The sequence below is a fragment of the Globicephala melas genome, chromosome 12 (assembly GCF_963455315.2).
Source record: "Globicephala melas chromosome 12, mGloMel1.2, whole genome shotgun sequence".
NCBI classification, from domain to species: domain Eukaryota; kingdom Metazoa; phylum Chordata; class Mammalia; order Artiodactyla; family Delphinidae; genus Globicephala; species Globicephala melas.
Window position 1 is genome coordinate 38939142 of NC_083325.1, and position 13516 is coordinate 38952657.

At 36.4% G+C, this 13516-nt stretch overlaps 1 protein-coding gene and 1 long non-coding RNA gene across 4 annotated transcripts in view; one reads left to right on the plus strand and one right to left on the minus strand.

Moving 5' to 3' along the window:
* The window catches only part of LOC132598222 (uncharacterized), an 80181-nt gene extending 68005 nt beyond the window's left edge, over positions 1-12176 (plus strand). For both annotated transcript variants that reach the window (XR_009566140.2, XR_009566139.2), the window contains exon 5: positions 9894-12176. This is a non-coding gene — a long non-coding RNA (uncharacterized lncRNA). The remainder of the gene's footprint in view (positions 1-9893) is intronic.
* The window catches only part of PAPOLG (poly(A) polymerase gamma), a 36052-nt gene continuing 23639 nt past the window's right edge, over positions 1104-13516 (minus strand). Inside the window, exons 14-23 of one of the 2 annotated variants that reach the window (XM_030877305.3) lie at positions 12612-12731; positions 12072-12181; positions 9981-10102; positions 9556-9731; positions 9052-9140; positions 8749-8969; positions 7510-7575; positions 7269-7325; positions 5378-5472; positions 1104-5206 (exon numbers count right to left, since the gene is read on the minus strand). In XM_030877305.3, coding sequence (XP_030733165.1) covers positions 4987-5206; positions 5378-5472; positions 7269-7325; positions 7510-7575; positions 8749-8969; positions 9052-9140; positions 9556-9731; positions 9981-10102; positions 12072-12181; positions 12612-12731 — 1276 coding nt within the window. In that variant the 3' untranslated portion in view covers positions 1104-4986. Of the gene's footprint in view, positions 5473-7268; positions 7326-7509; positions 7576-8748; positions 8970-9051; positions 9141-9555; positions 9732-9980; positions 10103-12071; positions 12182-12611; positions 12732-13516 lie in introns of both variants that reach the window. The other variant, XM_070046836.1, reaches the window with a different exon arrangement.

Genomic DNA, 13516 nt, shown 5'->3' on the forward strand with positions numbered 1-13516 from the left:
CTTCTTCAGGATTTTCTGGGTACCCACTACATATTCTTGGATATAGCTTCCTACTCTCAACTTACAACCTCTCAGGGGAAAGCAAGTATGTAAACGGAACATTATGCAAGTTAGAGTAACTAAAACGTTGAAAAGTCACAAGTAACGTGTTGGGAAGGTAGGATGATTGATTCTGACCAGATTATCATGGAAGGCTTTATGTGGCCATTAGGCTCAAAATGTCAGTAATCAGAGGTTGGCAAGGAAGGGTTTAGAAGTGTGTCTTTTTAAGGACTAGTAAGTAATAGTTTGGCTGGATATGGTGTGAAAGATAGTTTTTGGAACATGCGCTTTAAAAGCATCAAATTCTATCTTGCCCTTAATAGCTTAATGCATTCAGAGCCACAAAGAACCTGTTATGATGTTAATTTAACACATTCAGCATAGTGTGATAATTGTGTTAAAGTTATATCCTAGGAGCAGTGAGTTGCCCTAATCAGAAATTCACACTCCAGGGATGGTCAGCTGGCACTCCAATCAGTGTACTTCACAAGTGACTATTAGAAGCCCTTCTGTTATCCACAGCTCACTCAATACAGGAGGCTTTGCTAATTAGCTTAATAAATGTCAAGTGTGTTTCCACTGGTGCCATGAGTGGCTTGCTAATATCTTGATGTAGACAGCAGGTTCTTATTTGTGAATTCAGTACCTGATTTAAGATAGGTGGATAGGCTAAAAACAAGTCATTAACAAGAATGTAACAAGCTCTGTAGCTTGTACTTCTGTGGACAGTACCCAAGATCTGATTGCTAAATGCACCTCTGTCCAGCCATTAGGAGAGTATTCTGGTTGCCTGATGTTGACGACAGGGTGATAGAATTTTGCCCTCAACACTTGAGGCAGATGCTACTGCTTGCTAAGGTTTAATCAGATATTCCGTGTAAGGCAAACTGAGTATGAACTTTGCTTTTATGTTAAGCAGGTTGTGGATACCACTACCTGCCAAAGACTCTGAGTGGTGAAGGACCGAATTGGCTGTCAGTTTGATAAATAAGTTAAAGACGTCTGGTACTGTTAAGTTACTCCCGAATAATATCAGTCAATCATCAACACCTATTTATCAAAGCAAGTTTATTTGATTACTTATTCCAAACAGATAATGAGGCTCGTGTGTACAACTAAGAAATTAAGACAATCCAGATAAAAGGCAGGAAAAATTAATATGAACTACACAAACAGCTAGCTAAAAAGGAACAGGAGCTGCATTCATCTTACATAATACTGTGACGTGATGTAGCACCATTGACCTCAAAGATATCCTAAGCACTTTTTAAGGTAATTACGTGGGTCCTTGCTAAAAATGCAGCAATACATTAAAAATTATAGCAAGCCTGATGATAATCTTATGTTCAACTACTTCAAATATAAAATTATTCCAGAAAAAATGGGAAATTTGGGAAGAGTCTGACCTTGTACAATTCTTTTAAAAAATCCTAAGGAAATAGTCACCATTATTGAGACCAGTTTTCTTCCACCACTTGCACTATATTCATCACTATTATCATGACCTAAATTCTAAGCTTTGGAATTTTTAATAGTTATTTATTTAAATACACACACAATTTTATTTATTAGAAAAAATTTTTTTACACTAAAGTTCTGTTTATTGGTCTGTTCAGTCTGTTCTGATCTGAACCACAAACATGGAGAAATAAGAAACTTAAGCCTACCAAAATCAAAGGATTAGGATCTTTAATGATAAATCCTATTTTTTTTACCATTTCTAATCATTATTCTAAGCTATTCTACTCTGATCATTCTTAGGCTGAAATTTGTTGAACTTAAGTTTGACCCTGTTAATGAATCTACGTTAACTGAAGACACAAACCTAATCATACACCTTTTTCTAAATACTGATGAAGTTTCATCTGAGATATATAAAGAAACTTGGAGAGAAATTCAGTGTTCCAGAGTCCTTCATTAGCCCACTTTACTAGTTAAGAGCCACAGTACATTTTCAGAAATACACCACAGAAAAATCTTAAGAAGAAAACTGCAAAGAGTTTGGGATTATTCAATCCTGAAAAGCTGTGGTTCCTAACTTTTTTTTAAGGGTCGTGACCACTTTGAGAAGCTGATGAAATTATGAACTTTCCCTCAGAAAAATGTATATGAACAAAAACTTCTTATATACATTTGCAAGGGATTCCCTACAGTCCATGATCCGCAGGTTAGGAATTTCTATTTCAAAGCTGTGGGACACAGTGGAAAATAAGTTCAGCCCATTTCAACGTTGCCCATCTTCACTTCACTTCACTTCACTGCAACTATATAGGACAGTAAGCATTTTAATGATGTTACTAAATTGCTGCCTTAAGACAAAAACTCTTATTGTAAGCATAGTCTTATAAGATCCTCTTGCCCCAATTTTACAAGGCTTTAAGCCATTTATCCTGTCTCTCAAATTAGTTAAGTCCCTAAGGTTTAAACTAGCAGATAATTGTTTCATTGATATATTATTCTTTAGAGCCAGTCACTGCAAAATGAGGTTAAAATACCCTTGTGAAAATGAACATGTGTCTACATACTGAAGAACAGGTTATTTGACTTTGTAAAATATATTTCTAGTTATATTTCTAGGTGTAGTCTCTACACTTGAAATCAAATGCATCTACCTAGTGCCTGTGAACACAGCACATAACTGCAGACCATTCCCTCTTACTTACTTGGAACCCTTACAATGGAGGTCTCCTACCATGGTAACAAAATGTACAGTTGACCCTTGAACAATGCAGGAGTTAGGGGCACCAACCCACTCACCCCAGTTGAAAACACCTGTACTGCTAGCTCTGCTTCAAAAACAAAGGAATTGATACATGACTCACCCAAGGGCAGGAAGCTGAAACAGTCTGGATCGAATCAGGACTCAAACCCTAGTTCTTTCGATTCCACATATTGTGATCTCAATCAAACCTTCCCCTATAATTAATTAATTAGTTTAAAGTTCTGTGAAATGAAAATACAAGTACTATATTTATTGAAAAAAATCCACATATAACTGGACCCATGTAGTTCAAATCTGTGTTGTTCAAGGGTCAACTGTACTCAATGTTCTACCTACTGTTCAGGATAGAAAACACTTCATTTCTGACCAAACCCGCTATCTCAAAAGCACCTCATCAACTCCCCAGTTACCAAACAGGTTGAAGAATGCTATCTTTGAGAAGTCTAACATTAAACTCTTGGCTATGTCTTAACCCCATGTCAAATGGACCATTAAAACAAGAGGAATGACTATACTACAGTACAAAGGTTAGGCCTGTTGCTTTCTTATTAAAGATGAACTCCGCTAGTTACTCCAAGGAATCGGTTTATATAATAGGGTAAACATGGATGTACGTATGGGGAATTCTTAAAGCCCTTATTAAAGAAGTTTTCAATCAATCAATGTTTTAAGTCAGGTGACAGTTATTCAGTCCTTGCATAATCATTCTCTTTTGCTCAAATAGAGTATTTATAGAACAAATCTCAAAATACTTGAATAAAGAAAAAGGGTCAACTAAGAGAACAGCTTTGCCAAGGAAGCTACAACTTGGTTATGGGATTTCATTCTCATATTTTGCTATATAAAAAGTGAATAATGGAACAACCATTGTTTTCCCCTTGCTCTTCTTTACTTTTAAGAAGTCTTCCTTTGTAAAAGTTAAACACTAGAATTTCCATTTCAGAGACGTAGGGGTCAGGAACAGGAGTGGGAAAAGAAGGATCCTGCTCTCTGACAATCAGAATTCAAGTATTTCAACTCAATGGTAAAGGGCTTGCAAGAGAAAATGGACTATTACTCCACTGGCTAAATGGCATCCCATGAGTCCTATAAACTATATAACCAAGGATTTTCCCTGCACTATTCAAATGTACCATTTTGTGTTTTTCCTACTGGACCTACTAAATGGTGAGTGAAAGCTGAAGAAGGTAATATATACCAACATTCCTGGCTGTGTAATCTATACATTTTCGTTTAAAGAGTAATTCAAGCATAATCCATATTTAAAAAATTAGACTAAAGAGAGACAGTAAAGGTTTTAAAGTTTTCTCTTTGAAAAGATGGTATCTTACAGTACATACAAAAATACTCTGAAAATACATACGACTTCATTTACAAAACACTGAATCAACATATTACAAGAAGAATTACATGGTTATGGATTTTAATAAATGGAGCATGCGTTCATGAAACTTAAAAAATATTAAGAAATGCACTGAAAAAAGCAGTGTAAAAAAAGACAACTCATATATTTAAATAAAAATTACAAAGGTCCTGAGCCAATTAATGGTTGGTAACAATGTCATTCAAAAATGCCTTTAGGTTTCAATAAAATCCACTGCTCATTTCTGCATGCCTAGTCCACGAAGGAACTGTTTGTTTGAAGTTGTGGCGGTAAGTAATGGTCAGGAAGTATCATGCCAAGTTAATCGTACACTTCAAAAATACAAGTTTGCCATACTTAAAGGCATCTTACTGTTGATGCCGGAATGAGTTGCTCCTCAGTAAAAAATACCAGTCAACTAACAAGAAATGGCATGAGATAGGATATGTAACAATTTCACCGTTCATATACTGACTTTCAGTATCCTGGTCATATTTTGATTCTTAATAAAGATGCATTTCAAAGGCCTCCATGGGAGGCAAAATATAGAGAATTTATGGTGCCCAACTCTTATGTAATCACTGGACTAATCCTCCCTGGTAACTATGCAACATTTGGATAGAAAGGCACAATAAAAAGTTAAATATTCCGTGTGCCAATCCAAGAAAAAATAACTTAAATCAACAGAACAGACATAAGTACATCTACACAAATGAGGAAAGCAGAGAAGATACCTCACATTCATTTATCTCAGGTGTCACAAAGTGGCTTCAATGATAAAGTAAATGTGTTAACATTTGGAAAATTACATTTTTTGTTTTGTTTTTTTGTTTTCAACTTTTTTAGTTCTATACAATGATTACAACATAAGACTTAAAAAAAAGAGGGGGGCGGTGTTCAGGACTTGTTTTATCAGTGTCCAGAGAGCCAAGAACTGGTTCCCACAACAGAGAAACAAGCATCGAAAGTTAAGGCAGTAAAACCTCCAACGCAAAGCCATAATATTGTAGATGATAATTTGATAGCAGGTCATCCTCAGAGAACTGTATGTAGCAATCAATGAGAGAATGCTACAGCATCTGCAGGTCAAAGTGTGAGAGTTCAAAAAACCACTTCAAGGTTGTTAGGCCGATGACTGTAACTTTCACCTTATTTTATGTATGACAGCCACCTCTATCTTAAAAAGAGTGGCTGCATCTATGCCACTAAATGATTGCATATTCACTTAAGTAAGGAGGCACTGCTTTTACCGATTTAGGGTCAGTCGAATGGAATTTTTGATGACACGGATGTTATTTGCTGGAACTGGAGATGATGAATCTGGTAGTTCTTTACTGGGCAGTCTCTGTTAGAAAGAAATACAAAGTAGGAAAAACAAATACACATTATAAAGGTCCAACGAGTAAATCAGTCACAAAACTCTGAGTTTTTTCCCAAATGCTTTAAGTTCCTAAACACTCAAGTATGTGTTGAATATTTTTTTCCTATGTTCAAGTCCCCTTGTTTTGGGGACTTATTATTATTTTTTTAAACAGGTGAAAAGCAGAGGGATAGGGAAAGGGTAGAAGTGGGAGGACTGTATGAATAGGAAAGAGGACTTTGTTTAATCAATTGCCACTTCTAGACTGAGAAATGCATAAAGAACAAAGTCCTCCTCAGACTCGGGCAATGTTAAAGAGAAATAGGTGAAGAGCATGGTCACTAAACAGGAAATTCTTGGGGTGCAAGGTGAAAAAATGAGTGTGTGATACAGAGGAAAACTTGATATCCAGTTATAGCCTTCAATTAGTTTCTGTAATACATTCATGCAGAAGAATAACCCAACTTGTGAGATAATTAAGTTTTTAGGAAAACCAACTTTGTAGTCAGGGTAGGTAACTTCAGTGATGGTAAAAGTCAGGGACATCTATATGAGGGCTTTTGAAGACACTAAAGATTATTATATAATGAAGGCAAAGTCTAAGACAGAAACAAAGACAGAAGCCTAAAATACAGATAATTGTCTGACAGAAACAGCATATCAGCTTCTTGTCAAGAGATGACTGCAAGAATTAATTCTCCTCGCATGTTACCTAGGCTAAACAAATTATATCATACACACATCCATTCAAAAAAAAAGACATGAAAAATTTCAGATGTGCATAGAAGTAGAGAATAGGAAGGACAATGAAGACTTAAATGCCACAAATGAAGACTTAGATGCCACAAAGAAGACTCAGACATTATTAAAATTTTGCCACATTTGTTTGGTTTATGCCCCTTACCCTTTATACTTGAAATCTTTTAAAGCAAAACCCAGACATGTCATTTCACACTTTAATATCATCTCAATTTTTTTTCCATTACCATACATAATTATACACCTCTACTTTTTGTAACCCACTCTTACGTTAAAAGAAATTTTACAAATTCTACAACTAATAGAAAGTATGAGGACATTTTCTATTTTGCTTTAGAATTGCCAATACATCCTGGGGAACCTGGCAGGGTGACAGCTGACTGTGATGAGAAACACTTTATTTAATGGGGGGTGAAAAATAAGCCATTTTGTTTGCTGTAACCTCTCAAAGAAGGGCTTCTTCTGATTTACACAAGGCCGATTTTTTTGAGCACCTATAATATTATTAGCTTAAATGGTAATCCTTTGAAAATAAATTTTTAAATTGAGATTTAGGGGCTCTTTAGCTCATGTTTTAAAGGTACTTACTCTGTATACCAGTATATTTGGTTCCTCCAAAATATTAGTAACTATGGTCCCCAACTATCAAACCTAAATTTTGTCAGTAAGCAGTGGTGTACAACAAAAGACTATCAAGTGTTGGTAAGAAATTATTGTGCTGAGCACTAAACTGCTTCTTTAAAAATAAATGAAAACAAAGGTTGAACATAACCTGCATAAATCGTAAAGTCTTAAACGACTCCCTCTTTTCTAGACTTTTGAGGTACATACATTTAGGATCATACACTTTGCTATTTCCAACCCAACTTCCAACTATACTGCTGGTCTTTGAGGACAGGGACAAAATCTTACTACTCTTTTCCTCACCCCATGCTAGGCTCTTCTTAGTAAGCTTTTTGTACCTGCAGATTACCTATGAATTTTTAACTGCGTATTTTATTACAAATAAGACTATCTATTACCTTTTTGCGTGATGTATCAATAGTTGGAATAGGCATACATTCTCCTCCAATGGCATCCTAAAAACAGAATTACATACAAGTGAAAACTTTCTTTCCTATATGCAAATGCTTATTTCTACATGAAATGAAACATAACCAAGAGTTGACAGATATAATCTGATCTACTTTTGAATATAGTACTTTTCCTGATACATGGCTCTTTAAAAGTAAATATTTTGAAGCACACTATTGATATACTTACCACTGATTTTCTTTTTCTGTCCTCAGCAGCACGTGATTCCTTAAATGTTGATTCAAGTCGAATAAACTAAAATATAAACATTAAAATGAGTTGCTATTACCTATAAAAAACACATAAATCTATATAAACTGAGAAACTAATTAGTGACCAGGCTAACATCAAAACTATTACGTGGGCTTCCCTGGTGGTGCAGTGGCTGGGAGTCTGCCTGCCAATGCAGGGGACATGGGTTCAAGCCCTGGTCCGGGAAGATCCCACATGCCGCGGAGCAACTGGGCCCGTGAGCCACAACTACTGAGCCTGCGCATCTGGAGCCTGTGCTCCGCAGCAAGAGAGGCCGCGACAGAGAGAGGCCGGCGCACCACGATGAAGAGTGGCCCCCGCTTGCCGCAACTAGAGAAAGCCCTCGAACAAAGACCCAACACAGCCAAAAAACAAACAAACAAAAAAACCTATTATGAACATGGTTTGATGAGGGAAGAGAATTTAAATTAGACAATTCCATTGCCACCCTTAATTTCTAAAGTTTTATCTTTTTGTTTAATCTATCCAGATAATGAATAAAACAGTTTTACCACCACCTACTGGAAGCAGAGGAGATCAACATTATAACACAATAAACATGATAATTTAGTTACCAATAATGCCTTTATGTAAGTCAAAGAGAAACGAAGATCATTCAAATTTTTAGACACATTAGTAATTTGAATTTTTAAATAATTAATTTTTATTTTTGGCTGCATTGGGTCTTCATTGCTGCACGCGGGCTTTTCTCTACTTGCGGCGAGTGGGGGCTACTCTTCTTTGTGGTGGGCAGGCTTATTGCTGTGGCTTCTCTTGTTGCACAGCACGTGCTCTACGTGCACGGGCTTCAGTAGTTGTGGCACACGGGCTCAGTAGTTGTGGCTCACAGACTCTGGAGCGCAGGCTTAGTAGTTGTGGCCCATGGGTTTAGATGCTCCGCGGCATGTGGGACCTTCCCGGACCAGGGCTCAAACCCGTGTCCCCTGCATTGGCAGGTGGATTCTTAACCACTGCACCACCAGGGAAGCCCAGTAATTTGAATTTAAGATGAACAATTAGTATTATCCTATTAGGGTTTAGGTAAATACTCTTTTTAAACAGTCAAATCCTAATGGAACACTAAGATAACTGAAGAATTTGAGTTTCTTCAGCACTATTTTAAGTTTACTTTGAAAAAAATCAACTACTGAATCACCACTGAAGTTGTAATTTTACCTTTTCTATGTCTTTCAACCTCTTAGAAGACCCATCTATGGATGGGGAGTGGGATCTTTTGGGGGTAACATTCTTAGTTATATTTGACATTCCATTTAGATGTGGCTGCCCCTGGGCAGGGCTGTGGGGTGTTGTGATTCTAGGAATGACATTTCGTCCTACTACAGTAGGAATGGTACACACAGCTGGAGGTGATACAGCTTTTACTGCAGAGTCAACTTCTGAAAAGGAAAAAAGAAAGATTTCAGTAATTAAATACAAATGTAGTAGTATCGTTACTAAAAAAAAAGCGTAGATACCTACTTGCACCAATGACGGGAATAGACAGTCCTTGGGCTGGCGGGACAGTCAGTGGCTTTTCCACAACTACAGCAGCAGGCTCAGCATTATTCCTGTTAAACGTGTTAAAATATCATCATTAAATGATTTAAATAGTACGCATTTAAAACACTCTTATTTTAACATTTAAGATAATTTCTTTCAAGTACTCCTAACTTTAACATTTCACTGAAGGAAGAGAAAAGGGTAGGGAAAGGAAGAGGACCCAGGGAGAGAATTAACAGAAAAAATTAAAGGAAAACCTGCACATTTCTATGTACTTATCTACTCCCACATACTCATAAACCTATACCATGCCCCAGAGGATTACCACAAATTGTCAAATAATTCTAAATAAGAAACTGACTACTAACTGGCAAAATAAAATCTTTTTACAGTTAAAAAAAAAAGTATTTAGCAAAGGTATAGAAAAGTTTACATTATCCTCAAATAAGCTGAAGACTGAGAGGAAAATTTTGAAATACAGACCTTTCTGTCTCTGCTGAAGGAGGACTATCAGGCTTGGAAGGCTTGTTTGTAGACACCGGGGAATTAAAAGGTGTTCCATTATCAGTGTCTCTGGAGCTATCCAAACAATTGCTATCCAGAGATGATCTTTTGGATTGAGGTCCACTTGAACTTCGACTGACATCAGAAAGACTTTGCTGAAAGAGGGGAAAGCTTTTAGGATTTCAAAAAGTAAATGAGAAAAATGACTGGTTTCAATTCTGAAGTACATATAAAACAAATTATATTTGGTGATTAATGAAGGTAAGATTTTAGTCCTAGATTGAATTGTCTGTACCTTCCCTCTTTCTTCTCAATAGGTTTGGGCGTTATAAAAATGCAAATTTGGTCCCAGGATCATTCGTCTGAGTTCCACTCAGATTGGAGAGTTACGAGTACAAACTCACCTTTTTCTTCTTCTGAAGAATCTCTGCGGGAAGGTAGTGATGAAGTTGTTTTTTTTTAACATGAGTTGCTTCAATTTTCATTCCCTCCTTTAGCATGTTTATATTGTTTGCCTGTCTGTACACTGTAACAGAGTCAGTATGTTAAAATGGGGAACTTCCTTCTGAACCAAGGGCTGTTTTCTTTTTCTGAAATACATACCTTTAATATCTCCACATCACTACACAAACACACATTCCTCTTACAGAACAAATACTTCCAAAACATTTTCACAATGTCACAACCCTATTCAAGTACTGACTAGTTTTCTCATGTCCAACTTCTAAGACTTCCCCATAATCAAATCTAACAAAATAAATGTATGGAAAAAAGGCTTTTTCCAAATCTTGTTTTCTGCTATTTTCCCCAAAGGCAATGTCTTCTCATAATTATTTGCCCAAGTCTGAGCTAATCCTAATACCAAATATCCAAGATGCCAATTCAAGCTCTCCTCCTCCATGAAGCTTCTTTTTCTACACCAACCACAGAATGTTAGACATGAGAAACCATCTAAAAGTACATCCTTATTATACAGGTGGGTAAATGAGGCTCAACAGCCTTGAATGCCTTGCCAAAATTGGAATACACATAGGCCTAGGTCCCCAGTCTAGTGCTTTTCACTCCTTATAAGAAAATCATTTTTATTAACTACCATATAAATTATTTAATGTACGTTAATTGTGAATACCAAATTAGATTATAAGCTTACTCAAGACAGGGATGGGAGGTTTCTTTTGCACAGTAAGTACTGTGAAATGTAAATTATTTAATCTCTTGGGGCCTCAGTATCTCTATCTGAAGAAGAACATTTTATAAATCTATAATAAACAGAGCTTCCCAACCCCCTCATTTTGGAAAAATGAGTCCAAATTAGAATGGAAAAATTTATATCTATGTTTTCATTCCAGATTGCTTATAAAAGAATCACCAGGAGTGCTTGTTCAGTGTGCAGACTCCTGGCTCCACTCCCAGAGCATGTGATTCAGTGTTTCTAGGTGATGCACAGGAACCTGGATTTTCATGATAAATGTGAGTGCTAATTCAAAAGAATTTAGAAAACTCAGATGAGCTAACCAAGAATATTAATAGTATGAATGTACACTATTCCAGATTATTAAGACAACTCCAAATTTATAACAGATATATTAAGATATTCCAGGGAGATATTCTTAGGGAGCTAGATGTGAAAGACCCTTTTCACTGATTCTGAGACATATTCAGCAAGCCTGTACTGAATGATATTTATTTCATGTAAAAAAAGTAAAAAGCAAGTCGTCTTTATGACTGTGATTACGAACACTGGCTGTGCACACTAAGAATCACCTACAGACTTTCTTTAGTCTTCTTTTTGTTTTAAAACAGTTAATACATTTACATGGTACAAAACTCAAAGGGGGGATTTCCCTGGTGGTTGAGCAGTTAAGACTCCACACTCCCAATGCAGGGGGCCTAGGTTCGATCCCTGGTCAGGGAACTAGATCCCACATGCATGCTGCAACTAAGATCCCGCATGCCACAACTAAAGATCCCGCACGCGGCAACAAAGATCCCACATGCTGCAACTAAGACCTGGTGCAGCCAAATAAATTAAATAAGTATTTAAAACAACAATGACAACAACAACAAAATCTCAAAAGGGTTCAACAGTATACAGTGAAGTTGCCTCACTCCTGTCCACTAGACACACCTGGTTCCTTGACCTAAAAGCAACCAGTTCTGCCAGTTTCTTTTTTAAAAAAACTATATATCCCTCCAGAGATAGTCTATGTATTTTTTTTTTTTTTTAGTCTATATATTTTTAAGCAAACATACATATATTCTTTCTTTACACTGGTCTGCAACCCCCCACCCCCCCGCCCACAAACAGGTCTTGGAAGTCGCTTCATCATGCCTTTACTTTTTTAATAGCAGAATTAATTTTCATGATATAGCTGTTCCATCTTCATTTAACCAATTGCAGAACTTTAAAAAATATAGCCAGCCAGATCCTAGGCAGGTGATACTGCGTTACTGCCAAGGTTGAGCACCACAGCTCCATGATGACAAAGTCTTACCTGTATCAGTAAATGACTGTATGTCATATGTCAAGTCTATATTAACACTTTCTGCATTTTCTACTCTCCGAAAAATTATTCCAAGGAACCACATTGATACGTAATTGTTGCTATAAAATAAAAAATTTAAGAATTTCCATTAATTTTTACAATTTTACAGATGCTATTTGGTAATTAAAACTTGGTCTATGGAAGCATAAATACAAATGTCAATGGTTTGGCCAAATTCTTAAAACTGACACCAAGAACACTGTTAAGTTATCCTGTGTTATTATACAAGAGGATTAAATGCTTCGAAAATGACTTACTAAATATATATTTAAAGATGCTCCAAATATTGTGATGGAGTTTTTTGTTGGGGTTTGTGGGCTACCAACAAAGCATGTACTTAGTTTTAATGCATGACAACTCGTGATCAAGTATACAATGTATTATCCTCCATCAATGCCTGTTAAATAGCATCTCACAACTGATCTTAAACCATGCATATTTCGGATACCATTATTTTAAAAATATGATATTAAAAAATAATTAACTTACTCTTTATGATGTTCCTTATTTCCTGGGAATGACTGGGGATTTACATGGGCAAGAGTAATAAATTCATTCCGTTCCAAATTTCCAACAAGTACACGTATTTTAGATTCTACTAATCCAACCCTAAAATAAAATGACAAGATTTTTCCATATTAAATGTGGAAGCTACATCCAAGTAAACCAAACAGCATATTAGCTATGATGCTTTACAGGGTTCATTAAAAAAATTCAGTCCAATATTTTAGGGACTCTGTTTAAAATACCATTCAGGTAAGTGAGAAGTTACTTAGTGAATTTCTGTTTCCTTCCCTTTCTTTTTCAAGAAGAACTGATCTATTTAATGCATTCCTGATCTAAAATACCCTGCCTTTTAAGACCATAAAATAGTCATGATTGGAGCATGAACAAAAACTGTTCGTTAACCTGGTTCTAAATCTTTTTCTACTTTCAAATCTTATGCCTAAACCCTAAGGCTAACATATATTTAAATAATGTTAACAAAAAGAGCTAATAACTAGCACTTAATTCATGAAATAAACATGCTCTAATCTTTACAAAATTGATACTAGATATTAAATTTTAAAAAGAATTCACTAAAATCAGATCAGATACTACTAAAATATAGAAAGTTTCATCAGGGACTTCCCTGGTGGCACAGTGGTTAAGAACCTGCCTGCCAATGCAGGGGACATGGGTTCGATCCCTGGTCCGGGAAGATCCCACATGCCGTGGAGCAACTAAGCCCTCACACCACAACTACTGAGCCTGTGCTCCAGAGCCCGCGAGCCACAACTACTGAGCCCGCGTGCTGCAACTACTGAAGCAAGTGCGCCTAGAACCTGTACTCTGCAACAAGAGAAGCCACCACAATGAGAAGCCTGCGCACCGCAACGAAGAGTAGCCCCCAC